The following is a 15,383-nucleotide window of genomic DNA, read 5'->3' as shown; positions in this document are numbered from 1 at the left end:
TTTGATATTTTCATATCTTGTTATTTTTTGTTAGTTTCCACTTAACGTTTGTGCTTCTACTTTCAATCGAAAACGCATGCAAATACTCTAGGCAGTTTAACAGCACTAAGGAACTATCGATGGAAGTGCCATTGCATTTTCGATAACAGAAAACTAATTTCATCACGCCAACACTTAATACTAATTTAATAATCGAATGTTTTTGTTTTTTTTGTAAAATGGTAACCTTGAAATTGACGGCTGTCAAGGCTTAAATCTCACAGCCGCTTTTCATACAATCAGCAACGTTTAAGGGAGACGCACGCGTTCGAAAGCTGTGTCGAGGTATTTGTTAGTTGATTATACTAGAATTTTGTTTATTTATTTTTTGTGTATGTAAGGGGATTTATTGGTTATACGGTAGTCAATATAAGATGTTTCCAGTGCGTCGTAGCGAGCGCCTGCGCAGACGCCAGCCACCGCCTGATTAGGCAGCAACTTTCGATGGGGCACCAGAGTCCGAGGAGCCTGAAGTCCAGGCACGGCGTCGTCGCATCTATAGCAAGCTGCTGCGCAGCGGGATGACCGAACGCCGTTTGGGTCGTGAGCTGGCAGAGATCAAGCGCAATCCATTGGCTGGTTGCAAAGTGGATATGTTGAATAGCAATTTATTCGAGTGGATTGCCGCGCTTGAAGGGCCCCAGGGCACACCCTATGAGGGCGGGCTCTTTCACATACACGTCACCTTCCCGCGTGACTATCCTTTTACTCCGCCGAACCTAAGGTTCCTAACCAAAATCTATCACTGCAACGTGCATGCCGATCAGATCTGTGTGGAAAAGTGGTCTCCGGTCTTAACCGTGGGCAAGCTGCTGGTGTCGGTGCTTGCGCTGCTGGTGTCACCCAATCTACAGGATCCGCTGAATCCGGCAATTGCTAAGCTATATATGGAGCATCGCGCTGAGCACGACAGCATAGTCCGCGACTGGACCGATCGCTTTGCCATGCCGGAAGACATCAAACCCATTATTTGAATGGATGATTTTTTGTTTGAATAAACAGAACTGTGGTTTTTCAAAAACATTTTATTATTTGATGATTTTGTGCCAGCACTTTTTGGTGTTTAGAAACGATGTAGAGACACGATAAGTTTACATATACATAATACACTAGCTACCATATACATACAGGACAGATATATGTACATATATAGTCGTACGCATCAAATTACAGACTAACATAATATTATGGCTAAGGGAAACTATACAGAAACTAGGCGACAATGACACGTGGCGATACAACTTGGCATTGATTTAGTTTAAGTATACAAGGATCTATATGAATGTATATATATATTTATCTATATAGATATATATGTACTATATGCACTTTAATACACGGGTCTCTCAGCATGCGCTCGCAACTGTGAGAGTGTTGAGAGAAACGAGAGAATTCTCTGGGAACAGTACGAACTAAATATTGTTGTGAATGTGTAAGCTAAACGAGAGTTATGATTAGTTAGGAGTGTGCTTAGTTTAAAATTTGCATTAATATGTAGTTAAGCAGGTGGAAATTTCATTTACTTAATTTAACGCTTGAGTTGAGAGAGAGGGACAGCAGGAGAGAGATCTGCTCCGACTCCGTCCGCTCTCTGAATTTCGATTGTGAAAAGCTCTTGTGTATGTGATTTTTTTGTATTAAACTAATTAGTAATCAGGTTTAATATTAATATTTAATAGTAACCATTTACTAAACGAATTTTTTTATCTTTTTAGCTTAACTAAAGTCCTTTGGATTGTGATATAGTTGATTGGTAGCCGCTCCGCCCGACACGACGGCCTCACTTATTCTTCGGCAAGTGGCGCTTCATATGGAGTGCCAAGTGATCGCTTCTCGCAAAGCTTCGCTCGCAGACGATGCACTTGAAGGGCTTGGCGCCGGTGTGTTTGCGATAATGTCGCGTCAGTTCATCGGAGCGAGCGAAACGCCATTCGCATTCCGGCCACTGGCAGGTGTAGGGCTTTTCACCTGGAATCAAAAATAAGAGCAAAAACAAAGGCATGCCATGAATTGGATTTGACAAATTAAAAGTTATTGGAAAATTTGTTAAACGACAAATTCATATATATTATTCGGCTGAAGTGCATGTCATCAAAGAGCTTCTTGTCTTGCGAGTGTGTACAACTCTGCGGCTGCCGCATGTATTCACAAATTAACATTTTCATCGAATTTTCATGTTAGTTTGCGGCAACAGGAGAACAACAACACGACGACGACGACGACAACAAAACGGCAGCTGAAGCAAATGGTAAGTCAATTCGCAGTTCGAGTCACTCTCAGTCGCGTATTTTATGATTTGGATTTTGCTTGCTGTGGCACACGACTTGCCGCTGACGATGGCCCATTACCAGCAGCAGCAGCAGCAGCAACAACTGCTGCAACAACAAGAGACAACACGACGACATTTGCAAGTGACTTTTGCTCAGCTCATGTCGAGGTAGCAACAAAAATGCGACCGGCCGGTGCCCAAAAGTTTTGCCCGCTGCTCTATGACTAATTCCCTCCAGCTGGAACCGGGTCGACTGCCGGCTGTGTTGTTGATGTTGTTGCTGTTGCTGTTTGGGTCGCCTTGGCTAACAGCGTGCTTCGAGTATTAGAGCACGTATGCCAGAGCATAAACATAAACATAAACATAAACATTCGTGTTCAAATTGAAATTGAATGAAATAATTATTGCGGTGCTTTAAATTTGGTGAACTTGACATTTTATGGCATTATTCAGGCATTGTCTTCGCCAGCGACTGACTCGACTCGACTCGGCCAATGGGATTCTGTGGACTGTATCGAATAGGTTTCCCAATTGGATTGACATTGTTCACATAATCCAATTGGTTGTGGATTGTGGAAATACTTAATTTTTTGCACTATTTCTCAATTGTTTGAGAAAAGGAATATCAAATATTAATGTATGCTGTCTTATAGACAATTCACAAAATATGTTTTCGGATTTTTTTATTAAGTCTTATAGGAAATTCTTTAAAGTAAATTATCTATAAATGTTACCTTGCAAAAAAGATTACCACATCTTCACACTTTGCTCAAATAACTCGCACTTCTAAGCTCATTTGAGCACCGAAACCCTTTTCACAGCATTATTTCAAGCAGCAATAGGCATAATAATTATTGCCGTTGTTTTTTACAGCGGATATTTAGTTTGAAATGCCTCTTAAGGCTGGGGAGGAGGACGGGGAGAGAGTTGTTTGGCTCAAGTTGAGGTCTGAAGTGGCACTCAGCTGACACTTTTGTAGGATTTACGAATAGAAACCCAATACGAGCGACTCGTGGCGTGACTTATTGGTTTATTTAGATCTCTTTTAATGAATTTAAGTGCTTCGAGATGACTGAACATAATTGAAAAAAAATTTACCTATCGACACTTGCACGCACACATGCGTGCCGCGTGTGTGTGTGAGCGTGTAAGAAGCTTTGTTTGAGGCAAAAAAAACATTGATAAATGGCTGGGCATTGTAGCCCGCTGTTGTCGATGGTGAGTCATGGTACAGAAACTGCCCAAACAGAATCTCGTAAACAAAAACAATATCAATACCAACAACAACAGCAACAGCAACGGCCACAGAAACTACAACAACAACCACAGCGCACTCGTGGGAATATCATTTGGCAATGGCAAAATTGAAATCGCTCGTAACTAAAACAAAGATCAGCATCGAACCCGCAGTCCGGGGGTTGGACCGGGGCCGGCCCGATCCGATCCGAGCGCCCGGGTAAACAACAAACAAAGTTATGTAAATGTTGTTTTGTAATGTGCGATGAACGCAATGCGATAAGGCCGACGAAATTACTTCATAATTTTAACATAGTATGCCGCGATAAGCTCAACATGCAACTAACAATATGCAGACACACTCGGACTCGTATATAAATTAAGGCAACGGCTGCCCCCAAAACAAGCTAGAAGACAAGTCTAGCCGCAGGCCACACAGTCCAGGCCAGGCCAGGCCGGAGACCTCCTCCAGTCGTCGGGCATAAAAATCAAACTAATTTATGGCAACGCGAACATATTAGCAAACAAATCAGTACAAAATAAGCCCAGCCGGTGGGCAAACTGCGTTCCAAGTGCCTGTCTTCCAGCTTCAGTTCCAGTTCCAGTGCAGACACCTAGGGACTGAGGCAGCGATATGTTTAATTTATGCGTTCGCTTGCTGCATAAAGATTAGTTACCGAGTGATTTTCTAATCGCTGCGTCCAGATAAATACAAAAAGCCCAAATAAAAACCACAAATTTACGAGCAGCGAACGCAGCAAGCAAAAAAAAAACAAAAGACTTAGGAAACGAACTTGCCCTGCCGAAGCATAGGAAGCCGCAGCGAATAGGTTCACTTAAAGAAACGTCTCAGATTCTAGAATTCGCCTATGAGAAGGGGCCTAGGGCGATTCGTCATATAAGAATTTCAACAATCATTAGAAAATTGAGAATCAGTATCAGAAAAAAGGAAGTAATAAATATAATATAAATAATTATATTTCTTAGAAAATTGTTAAAAACATAAATTTTCTGATGTTAGGAATTTTTTCATTAATGGCGATTGATATTTTTTTGAGTGCATGTAAACTAAATGCTGTCCCAAGTGTCCGGCCCGGCACTTGAGCTGCAGCGCCGCTAATCAGCAAAGACAACACTCAGCTGGTGTCTGGCGCCACGAGATGCCGCAGCTTCAAAATTGCATGAAAATTGTGTGTGTATGTGGTTTTGCTGCCTCCTAGGCTGGGCGTGTGACGACGACGTTAACTAAGTCAAAAGCCAAACAAACAGGACAGGCATCAGACGGTAGCCACAAATGGCTGCTGCCACTCGAAATCTACTGCAAAATTTGAGCCAAATCCACAAAGACGTGGTCACAGATTTGCCTGGCATTCGTGTTGGCCCACGGCGGGTGTAAGGCAATTAAATCAGCTAACCAGAGCTCAAGCTTACATTGACTGGCCTGTAGCAAGTGCAGCAAAAGGGTTAACAGCTGGAGAAAGTCTTTGAGAGAGTGAGCGAGAAAGCATGAGAATGGGAATTGTTAGCTACAATATATCAGAATATGATTAATTGATCGGATGAGAAAACAACCTCTGCTTGATATATCTGCTTGTTAGCTAAAGGTTCGATTTCTATTAAACGGGTCATCGGGAAGGAGGGAGAGTATAGAAGGAACTTACTAGATTAAGCTCAGGTATATAATACATGGGCAAAAACTGAGGACAAAGGTTGTGTAAAATCAATACAGCCTTACGTGTGTTTGAGCGTCAGATTCAAAAACATGAGGTCAGTGGATCAATTTGTATGTTACTCATATTTATATCTTATGCAATGCTTCAGCAACTGATATTGCTGTCATTTATATGGGACTTTGAATATTTTCAACTATAAAATCGTAGAAAGACCTTTTACAGGGCATTTATAGCGTCACCTTGACTCGAGCACTTGTCGTCGGGGCTTATCAAATGTGTCGTTTTTTTCTTAGCGAAGCGTCGAGTTTATCAGTTAAGTGAAAATCAGCGCAGCGCAAAATCATAATAATAAAAATGTTTTTTAAGTGCAGCGTTTTAAGTTTGCGCATAAATCAGCTGGTCATGTGCGATTAATAAAACACTGAAGGAGAACTGCGCTCGGGATTGAGTCTCGCTGCTTTTGGGGCTGGGTCGAGAGTCGAGAGTTGAAAGTCGCAAGTCGCCAGTTGTTGTGAGTCGCGAATCAGAGGGGCATAAAACGTGTGGCCCATAAAACGAAGACAGGTGATCAACATCCAACGACCCACCAAAAAAACCAAAAAAAAAATGGTAAAGCCCGACCGACTGGCGGACAAACCAAAAAATAACGTCAAGTGTAATCTGAGCAAGAAGGAAATGCAGGCCAAACGTGCGCCCAGCTGATGGCGTTGGCGATTGGCGATTGTTGATGTTGTTGATGTTGCAACTGACCACAAAAAGCCGCACAACAAAAACAGCAACAAAAACAAAACGTAGAAATCACGATTTCTGTGGTTTTGTTGCGCTATGTGCTGCGCCGAAATTGAAAAACAAAAAACCAAAAAAAAAAAATCAGCCAAAAGGCGCTCCGAGCTCTTGGCAAATTATGTGCTGGCAACTACAAATATGAGCGCGCGAATTAATCAAAAGCCTTTTTCCGCCGTACGTTCGGTTGCTCAACGCTACAAAATAAAGCAGCGCAGCTGTGCACCACCAGCTCATCGTCAGACATGGCGGAGCTGCTGGTGGTGTGGTAATAAGCCAAACCTTCTACGCCTACATCGGATGCGGGGCAGGATCGGGCCGGCAACAAATGTGTGTGACAGCGGACAAGCCTAGCGGCGCCTTATAACTAATACCAAGTGCTTGTTGCCTGGGTGGTGGGTGGATCTGTGCTGCAGCCTCTGACTATCAATAACATTAACGACTTACCCGTGTGTATCCTTTGATGCGCCTTCAAATGCGAGCTCTTCGTATAGACCTTGGAACAACCTGCAAATGGGAAAAAGAAAAGAAATTGGGCTGTTAGTTGTTAAAGCGGAAGAAAGGAAGGCAGCGAATGTATAGCTAAGAATTGAGAGGTACCATAAGGAAATGAATGGTTTAGATTCAAGAGACAGGGCGCGAATATATTGTATATTATTCTATTATTAATTGAATTCTTGAATGATTCTTCAAAAATCAAAAATCGTGAAACGGTGCTGCAAAAAAAATAATAATATAATTTGAAAAAAATTTAGAATATCCATTAAGCCTTAACTGTAGCCGCTAGTTAACCTAAACCATAACTTGAATTGCTGTTTAAATTAAACCTTCAACAAGCAACTTGTGTATAGGTTCAACACTGATGTTAGCCGTTAAATTTACTACGGCCTTAAAAGTTGTTAACAATTTTAAGCGCTTCATATGTGATACCAAGTCGAATCTCGTTGTCAGAGTGCCAAATTGAATGGGCAATTTATCTGAGAGCACAGTGCAGAGCCCGCACTGTGGCAGCACAGACAAAAATCTTGATAAGCTGCCTATGAGAAAAGAGCCACATTGCAAAGTGCAGCTGGCTGTGGCAGTGGTTGTGGCTGAGGCTGAGGCTGTGCCTCTGCAGTGGGTCAGTGGGCGTCGCTACAATCGAGCCTTTAATTAAGGCCGTGCAGCTGTAGTTGGAGCTGGGACTGTAGCTGAAGCTGGAGCTGGTGAAAGTTGCACAAGATTCACTTGTGCACAGCATGAGACATTTATGTGGCACTTAAAAGGATGCTTAGAGATCTCAGCACGTCCGCTCTAATTGAAAGCTGAGTACAACGTGACGCGCATATAGAAAAAGACAATGCCAAAACTCAGCTAAAAATACTCGAACCACCACCAAGGCACAAGTAAGCCACCGTAGACAAACATGGCCAAAGCGAATTGATAGCTAAAAAGCGAGTCAAGAATGTTGCGTCGACGCCAGACAACAGCAGCAGCAACAACAGCAACAGAAACAACAACAACAATGATGACAGTTAGACGCGTGATTGGCTGGGACTGCAAAGTTACGAGGATTGCCGATCACATGCCCCGCGCCAGAGCGAACTTCTGAGACATAACTCACTTGCGTGGCAGTTGCAATCTCGAGTTGCAAGTCGCAAGTTGCAAGTGGCATAGTCCATAGAGCTGCAATGTGGACGTGAAACGTGTAGACTTGGCCCACAGTGCTGTGTCGGAGAGTCTGATGCGTGCGTTTATGGCATAATAACTTCATTTGGACAGCATTTTTGTGCGCCTGCGCTCAAGAGTTTTGGCCAAGCGCAATCGGACTCGTAATATTTGTGCTCGAACGCGCTTTTTGTCTAAAAATGGCCACGGCAAACGTGTCAGACAATTGTCAATTATTTATTAGTGGCAACGCACGTAGCCAACGACGCCAACGACTCCAACGACGGACCATCAGTTGGCTAGACAACGTCGCATTTAGTTGGGGTTAAGTGCTTTTCGCTTCCCTCTCAATGATCGCCCCGTTAGCAGCTAATGGACTGAACGCCGAATTGTGTATAAGGTTTTCGATTCGATTCAACAGTTGATTGAACGCCGATTCAGTGCTGTGTATTTTTCGGCTGATCTTCAATTGATAAACAAAAGTCTTTGCATGATCTTTAATTGATCTTCAAATATTAAATGTTCCATTCAACTCTATCTTCAGGCCCTTTTTCGTATGGTACAAGATAATGTACAATATATTTTTGGCTGATCTACATTACCTCTTTCCGATCTTGAATTGATCTTCGACTTTTGATTTACTTATATTAGACTAAACTTAATAGCAATAAATAGGAGTTTTCTTTATAAGCAACAATTTTAATTTCATTCTAAATGCTCCTCAATTCCGTACGACCCCTATTCATATATAATCTTTGTCTTCCAGCTAACTGCTACAAGATCGTCGGGTTGACATTGGAACTGTGTCGAACGTATCTCAGTGATAACAATGAGAGGAGAGACTCTTACATAAATATGGCATTGGCTAATTGGAATTACAAAAGAGGCATTTGAAAAAGCGCCACAACAACTGTCAATAGGCACAGCGGGCGACAGACGGAAAGATAATAAATAAATAAATGCTTAGATAAATGGAGAATAAATAAATGGCGATTGGAAGTACGCCTCACGCATGCGCAATGAGCCAGTGGACAAGATCCCAGCCAAATAGCTGAATATGTAACAGGTATGTAAGTACAAGTAAGGGGGAGGGTTGAGGGTTTGGGGGGAGTTGGTCTCTATTACAAAAAGTGTCGCAAAGCGCGCGAAATGATAAACGAGTCGCACATGCAACGCATCCCAAGCAGAAAGAAAAAGCTCCTAAAAAAACAGCAGGCGGCAGATGAATCTACGGATTGCACTCACCCACAAAATCACAGTGATGGATGCGACGCTTCTCCAGCTCCGGATTGTTGCGCCGATTGTAGCGCACGGTACGCACGCTCATCAGGCTGGCGATATGCGCCGGCGTTCCTGGCTGATGGTGCGCATGTCGGCCGCGTCGCCCGCTGCTCGGCGGCGGCGGAGGTGGCGGCGGCGCCGGCTGCTGGACTGCTCCAACTGCGCTGGCTGCATTGGCGGGCGTGAGTGTCGTCAGCGTGGTGGGCGTGCCGGCACCCAGCAGCTGCAGCGTGGGCGGCGGATTAACCAGGCTAGGACAGAGGCCAGCTAGGCCATGGCCCTGCTGATAGGGCGGCGGTGGCGTGGAGCGCCGCTGTGCCTGGGCAACGGCAGCGGCTGCGGCGACCATGGAGGCGCCGGGACTGCCGGGATCTGAGCTGGGCGGTGTCAGCGGTGGCACGAACATGTGACGCGTCGAGTTGGAGCCCGTCGAGGAGGCGCTGCCCGAGGAGGAGGCGGATGTGGCGGACGGTGTGCTAGGCGCGGCTGGCGGGCATAGCTGCAGTTGTTGTTGTTGCTGATGCTGTTGCTGCTGCAGCACGTGTTGAGCTGTGGGTGTGGCAGTGGTTGGTGTCGCAGTGGCAACTGCTGATGGCGGGTGTATTTGGTATTTGGTGTGAAAGCTCTAGAGCAGCAAAGGGAACCAGAAATAGAAAGTCTTCAAGCAACAACAATTGCGGAGATTCTCACCTGACTGCTGTGGTGCCAGCTGTAGCCATAGCTGCTGCTGCTGCTGCTGCCGGTGCTGCTGGTGACGACGCTGCTGGTGGTGCCCCCAGATGCACTGCTGTTGTTGCTGCTACTGTTTAGATATCCAGCGCCTGATGCGCTGTTCAGCTGAGATGCGTATTGTTGCTGATAGGAGGCAGAGTTGTTGTTGTTGTTGTTGCTGCTGTTGTTGATGTCGCCGGCTGCCTGCTTGGGACTGTTGCTGCCGCTGTGGAGATGCTGCTGATGTTGCTGCTGCTGCTGCTGCTGCTGTAGCTGCAACTCGACAACCTCAGCAGCGGGTGGCAACCCAGACAGCGAGAGGCTAGGATGATGCTGGTACAAGTGTTGCTGCTGTTGCTGATAATGTTGCTGATAGTGTTGCTGCTGCTGTTGTTGCTGATGATATTGCTGCTGCTGCTGCTGCTGTTGTTGCTGCTGCTGCTGTTGTTGCTGCTGCTGCTGTTGTCGCTGCTGCTTTTCAGTTTTAATCTCCATGGGACTGAGCATTGGTGTCGAGAAAGTTTCGAGCAGTGTTTCATCTATTGCTTCCATTTTGACCTGTGGCAGCAACTGTTGCTGCTGTGTCGCCTGATTCGCTGCCGCATTGTCGCTGCCATTGGCCACTGTGCTGGCGCTCAGCATGAGTGCATTCTCCGGATCGATGTTCTGTATTGAGGTGGCAATATCATCCCAGAGAGCTGGTCTTTGATAAGGATCGTCCAGGGGGTCGCCGAAGAGAGCCTCTTTGTTTTTGGTTTCTATGTGTGTGTGTGTGCGTGTGTTGGTGTTGGGAGGGTAAAGAAAATCGCTTTATAATCAAGCTGCTAATGCCTTATGCAAATCAATATATAGACATCGCTCAAACAGGGAATTATTAATGCAAACAAAGAAATCTCACATATGCATGAAATTTATAAACAACCGTTTCGATATTTTTAACTATAAATAAAGCCGAGACTTTTCGCTAAACTCTCACTTGTATACACTAACTTTTTCTCTGACGTCTCCTAAAGTCAAAAGGTTTCAGTTTCATTCTTGGTTTTCAATTCGTAAGTTTGCCCAATCTACGTCTGAAGCGCATTTTGAGTTCGTCTTAGTTTTAAGCTTCTCTCTGTGTTTGGGTTTTAGGCTCTTCTGTAAGGTCTCAAGTTTCACATTTGGCTTGCAAACGCAACTATGAATCAAAAAAACTACAAACGAAAATAATACGAAACTACGAAAAGGCGAACACGAGTTGTCGCGTCTCGTTTTGCTATTGACTTGCGAGATTTCTCCTCATGCGTGTAATTTTGTGTGCCCAGCTTACCTCCCTCTCCCCCTTCTGCCACTCGCCCAGCTACTTACCATACAAATACTCCTTCTCGCTGCCCGTTGCCGTGCCCCCCGCCCCGTTGCCGGCACCCGCTCCATAGCCCAGTGCCACTTCGTAGGGCGCTTCGTCGTAGAGCGGCGCACATCCATAGGCGGAATTTGAGTTGGAATTGGGCGAGCCGGCGGGTTGTTGTTGCTGCTGCTGATGCTGCTGCTGCTGCTGGGACTGGTCGCTGGCATAGCTGGAGGCAGCCAGCTGCCAGGCATCCAAGGCGGCACCACTCTCGCCGCTCTGCAGACTGTGGTGCAAATGCTGATGATGATGTTGGTGGTGGTGTGCATGTGAATGGTGGTGCGAATGCAGGTGGTGGTGATGGAACTGATGATGGTGATGATGATGCGAAGATGCCGCCGAGTTGTTGCTGCTGGGCGTTTGGCTGCCGTTGCCGTTGCTGCTGTTGTTGTTGTTGTTACTATTCGTGTTGTTGTTGTTGTTGGAGGCAGCAGCAGCAGCAGCGAGCACTTCCAGTTCCACGTCGGCCGGCTCGATCTTGTGCAGACGTCCCATCAGCTCGTGCCGATAATCCAGTTCCGGGGACTGCAAACAGATTGAGAAAAGTTAGTGTTAGTAAATTGTGTGTTATATGGCCCAACAGGCGGCCCGATCTGGTGCGTTGCCTCTTCATAAATTTTGATTAAATTTTTATCGCTGTGCAACACTTTGGGCCGCTTCTCGCTGCCACTTTTCGCTTATCTTTATTCTCTGGCTGTTTTCTTTGGCTTATTTTTATGGCGAGCATCGTTTTTTGTGGCTCGTTTTCAATTTAATTTTCGTCGTTCGTTTGTTTTGCATCGAAATGTTTCTGTTTCTGTAGATATCTTGTCGCATTTTTATGCACCTTTTTTTTCTGTTTTTATTTTATTGTTGTGTGCTCTTAATGCGCATGCGCTGGCTGGCATGCAAGTTCGTTGCCTAAGTCATTGCTGCCTGACGTTAGAGTCGACACGCTGACTTTGCGCAAATTAATTTATTCTATTCAAGTTTTCTAAACTTATTGACAATTGAGTGGGAAGTATCATATGAAAACTCTTGACAATTGATTACAATTCGATTAGCGCTTATCCAATACGGCTTTTCAAATTGAAGGAACTGTCAATTCGTAATTAAATTAATTGCAAATCATTCTGGAAATGTTCATGATTAGATTTTAAAAGGAAAAAACTGCATAACTGTCGCTACGCTTTTAAAAAAAATGTAATAGGAGATTTAGAAAAAGTTACCCATTAATAAATATTTTAAGAAAATATTACTTGAAAGTAAGGAAATTTTTCATTTTCTAGTGAATTTCTGAAATACATTTTCCCTAGTTTTCATAAGTGTACTTTTGATACAGATATTTTATTTTCTGAATATTTCCAGACATAGCCGATTATTGATTATTGTCTACCCTAGTTTTCTTTGGTGTATTATAATACTTTTTTGGCATCAATGTGCGTTCTTTTTGGTCATCTCGCTATTTTGATTAGTTTTAATGCTTGGCTCCAAAAAGTATTGTCGCTGTCTGAAATTTATGAGCAACTTTTTATAGACAGCCCAGCGACAAACGTCAACATTGTCTGCAAGCTAATTTATGACAACACTTAACGTTGTTTAGGCACACATAATAATCATTTGGCAAATTAGAGAAACTTTTTTCCAGGCTTTTCACATGCAAATGATGCCTGCCAGCGAGTCGGGGCTGGCAATATATCAAAGTGTAGAGTGTTGATCAGGGCCAGGCATATAGCCTACTAAAACCAAGCCGAAATCTGACTCAATTCGAGAAATGCTCAACACTGACTCACACACAACACACACACACACACCCTCGAAACCCACCAACGTAGTTCGTTTCTTTTTATGAGCTGAAAATTTACGAGCGTGGCAAATTATTTTGCCGCAATATTTTTGCCAAGCATTTTTCATTTTATTGGCTGCGGTTTTTTTTTCTTTTCGGTATTTTTTCCTTTTATTTATTTATTTATTTTTTTTTTTGATTTTTCGTACGCCGACACATAAAACAGTACGAGTACGAGAGTATTTGGAACGGTACTTGAAAAATGTTTGCTCGCCTCTGAGGTCAACGTGGCGTGTGATAATTTTAATAGATTTTGTTTAGCCAGTTGTTGCCGCGAATATGAGTAATATTTTGGCTTTGGCTTTGGCTTTGGCTGTGGCACAGTCAGTGTGGCTTTTCCTGGCGCGTTTTCCACGAATTGAATTCGATTTTTCCAGCTGCCGCGTGGGCCGCATTTAGTGCGCTTCACACGCAAATGACCTCATAAAAATGCGTAACGCGTCGCCCCGAAGCGACGCGGAATCTTTAAGTGGCCCCCACTCTGGCATTAGTACTACTCGAGTTGGACTCGGACTTTGGCGGCGACAACAACTGCACACAACGGTAACTTGCGTCCAGGCCAACTAGCAGCAAGTACCTCAGTCTGACATATTGACAACAGCAGCTACAACAACAACAACAACAACAACAACAACAACAACAACAACAACAACAACGACAACAAACATGAATTTCAATTATGAACCTGTTCTTTTGGGCTTTCGCCTGAGCCAAGTTCTTTTGTGTCTAGTGAAATTATGTGCAGGTAATTTTTTATATTTTATTTTTATACTTTTTAATACGCGCGTACGCCAAGTTATTTTCTGATATTTTTTATACATTTTTCGTAGTTGTTTTTGTTTTTTTTAGGCATTAAAATGCCGTTGTCAGCAATCGGCGATAAATGGGCATTACGCACAGAGAACAAAAAAGCCATTTGCATAAATTGAGCAATCCGAGGAAGCGCGAGCTTGTACCGTACTTTGTTATACCCTTCTAGAGGGTATTATAACTTTGTCTTGAAATGTGCAACGCATAGAAGGAGACATTTTCGACGTCATAAAGTATATATTTTCTTGATCAGCATTAATAGCCGACTTGATATAACCAGGTCCGTCTCCGTCCGTCCGTCTGTCTGTTTCTATGCGAACTAGTTTCTCAGCATTACGATCTTCACTATCTTCACATATCTGCAAAAGGGAAATGTCTGCAAGGGTATTAAATCATCGGCGTGCCAAAGGTATTCTTACTTTCGCGTTTTATTTTCATTTCATTCTTCAAGCTAATGTTTTATTGATATTGATTTGGCCCATTTGCAGAAGTGCCGTGGCCATAAAATATTTATGACTTATTATTTAATTGTTATTTTGTGTTAATTTTTTTGTAAATCTTTTTTATAGTAATTTTACTGAACACCCCTGTTTGCCTAATTGCTATGCCTTACATCGAATTTTAGCCATTTGCAATTTGTTGTGCATGCATATATCAAGAGTTATTTATAGCCACACTTGAGTTTTATTTGCCCTATAAATAGTTCTAGTTTTATTTATTTTCTCATTTCGATTTCTTTGCATTGTGTGGGCGCCCATTTCTAATATCTATTCAGCATACCTGCAAAGCATTTACCATTTACTCATTTAATTTATTATTTCCCGCAGTTCTGAAGCTTTTGTCATTGTTCGGTCGGGTTTTTATGGGTTATTGGTCGACTTGTTTGGGATAAGCAGCGACAGTGTGGAGTCTCTATATAGGTGACTATATACGAGCATTGTCGGCGCTGCCTGTGGCTGACATTTATGAGCAACTTTATGCGCAGCTGTCAAAATTCGAAATCTAAATTTGAAAATGGCCAACTTTATGGCTCAATATCGCCAGAGCCGCCACACAGCGCAGTTGTTCGTCTATTGTCTATTGTAACAGCAAAAATGTTGTAAAATTCAACAAAAACAGTTGGCAATTTGACATCTTTTTTTTACGACGAAATGTGTATTTGTTTTTTATTTATATTTGGCATATTGATGGCTGTTAATAGAGCCGCGCGTCTTAAGCAAATTGAAAAGAAATGACGGCCAAAGAGAAGCTCTTTAAAATGCAAAGCGACAGCCACTGTTGCCAGAGGGCAGCACAATAAAAGTAACAGCAACAACAACAGCAACAAATAATAATGGTACATAAAATTTATTAAATTTTATAGGTATTATTTTTATTTTGTTTGTTTCTCATTTTCAGTTATTTTTGTTTTTTTTTTTTTTTGGTGTTTTCTTTATTTCTCAGGCAAGTGCCAAATTTGGTTTGGGGTTCTTGACCACGCACGTGTGGCTCTAAATGTGCGCCCGCTGCTGTACGTGTGCGTTGTTTATTTGTTGTTGCTGCTGCTGCTGCTTTTGGTATTATTTTGCATATTTTGTTCGATTTTAAATGAAGTCACGTTGCAATCGTAAAGTCGATATTTATGCTTGTCATTATTTTTTATGCTCTGCTGCTTGTTCAGCTGCTTCTTCTTCTTCAGCCACTTAGTTGTTGCTGCTGTCGCTTCATATAAATATTCTTGTTGCC

The 15,383-nt window shown here is 43.2% G+C and overlaps 2 protein-coding genes and 1 long non-coding RNA gene across 5 annotated transcripts in view; 2 read left to right on the top strand and 1 right to left on the bottom strand.

The window, feature by feature from the left end:
* Window positions 1-290: 290 nt before the first annotated feature.
* LOC115767131 (ubiquitin-conjugating enzyme E2 D3) lies at window positions 291-1,013 on the top strand. Its single transcript, XM_030711293.1, has 2 exons — window positions 291-324; window positions 424-1,013. Exon 2 carries the CDS (start codon window positions 561-563, stop codon window positions 1,011-1,013), a length of 453 nt encoding a protein of 150 aa, XP_030567153.1. The 5' UTR covers window positions 291-324; window positions 424-560.
* Window positions 1,014-1,755: 742 nt separating this feature from the next.
* The window catches only part of LOC115767168 (dendritic arbor reduction protein 1), a 32,150-nt gene continuing 18,522 nt past the window's right edge, over window positions 1,756-15,383 (bottom strand). Inside the window, exons 2-6 of the mRNA XM_030711351.1 lie at window positions 10,984-11,548; window positions 9,619-10,397; window positions 8,893-9,553; window positions 6,448-6,507; window positions 1,756-2,007 (exon numbers count right to left, since the gene is read on the bottom strand). Coding sequence (XP_030567211.1) covers window positions 1,820-2,007; window positions 6,448-6,507; window positions 8,893-9,553; window positions 9,619-10,397; window positions 10,984-11,548 — 2,253 coding nt within the window. The 3' untranslated portion in view covers window positions 1,756-1,819. The remainder of the gene's footprint in view (window positions 2,008-6,447; window positions 6,508-8,892; window positions 9,554-9,618; window positions 10,398-10,983; window positions 11,549-15,383) is intronic.
* LOC115767173 overlaps window positions 2,006-15,383 on the top strand; it is a 43,406-nt gene continuing 30,028 nt past the window's right edge. For 2 of the 3 annotated variants that reach the window (XR_004018355.1, XR_004018356.1), the window contains exons 1-2: window positions 2,006-2,287; window positions 8,414-8,713. This is a non-coding gene — a long non-coding RNA (uncharacterized LOC115767173). The remainder of the gene's footprint in view (window positions 2,288-8,413; window positions 8,714-15,383) is intronic. The other variant, XR_004018357.1, reaches the window with a different exon arrangement.

This window comes from Drosophila novamexicana, unplaced genomic scaffold (assembly GCF_003285875.2).
Source record: "Drosophila novamexicana strain 15010-1031.04,08,12 unplaced genomic scaffold, DnovRS2.1 tig00001340-arrow-arrow-pilon, whole genome shotgun sequence".
Taxonomy (NCBI): domain Eukaryota; kingdom Metazoa; phylum Arthropoda; class Insecta; order Diptera; family Drosophilidae; genus Drosophila; species Drosophila novamexicana.
The sequence above is the reverse complement of the archived record's forward strand: the minus strand, read 5'-3'. Positions and strand labels throughout refer to the sequence as shown.

Coding starts and splice junctions, on each gene's coding strand:
- LOC115767131 (XM_030711293.1), top strand. CDS start 561: ATGACCGAACGCCGTTTGGGTCGTGAGCTGGCAGAGATCAAGCGCAAT.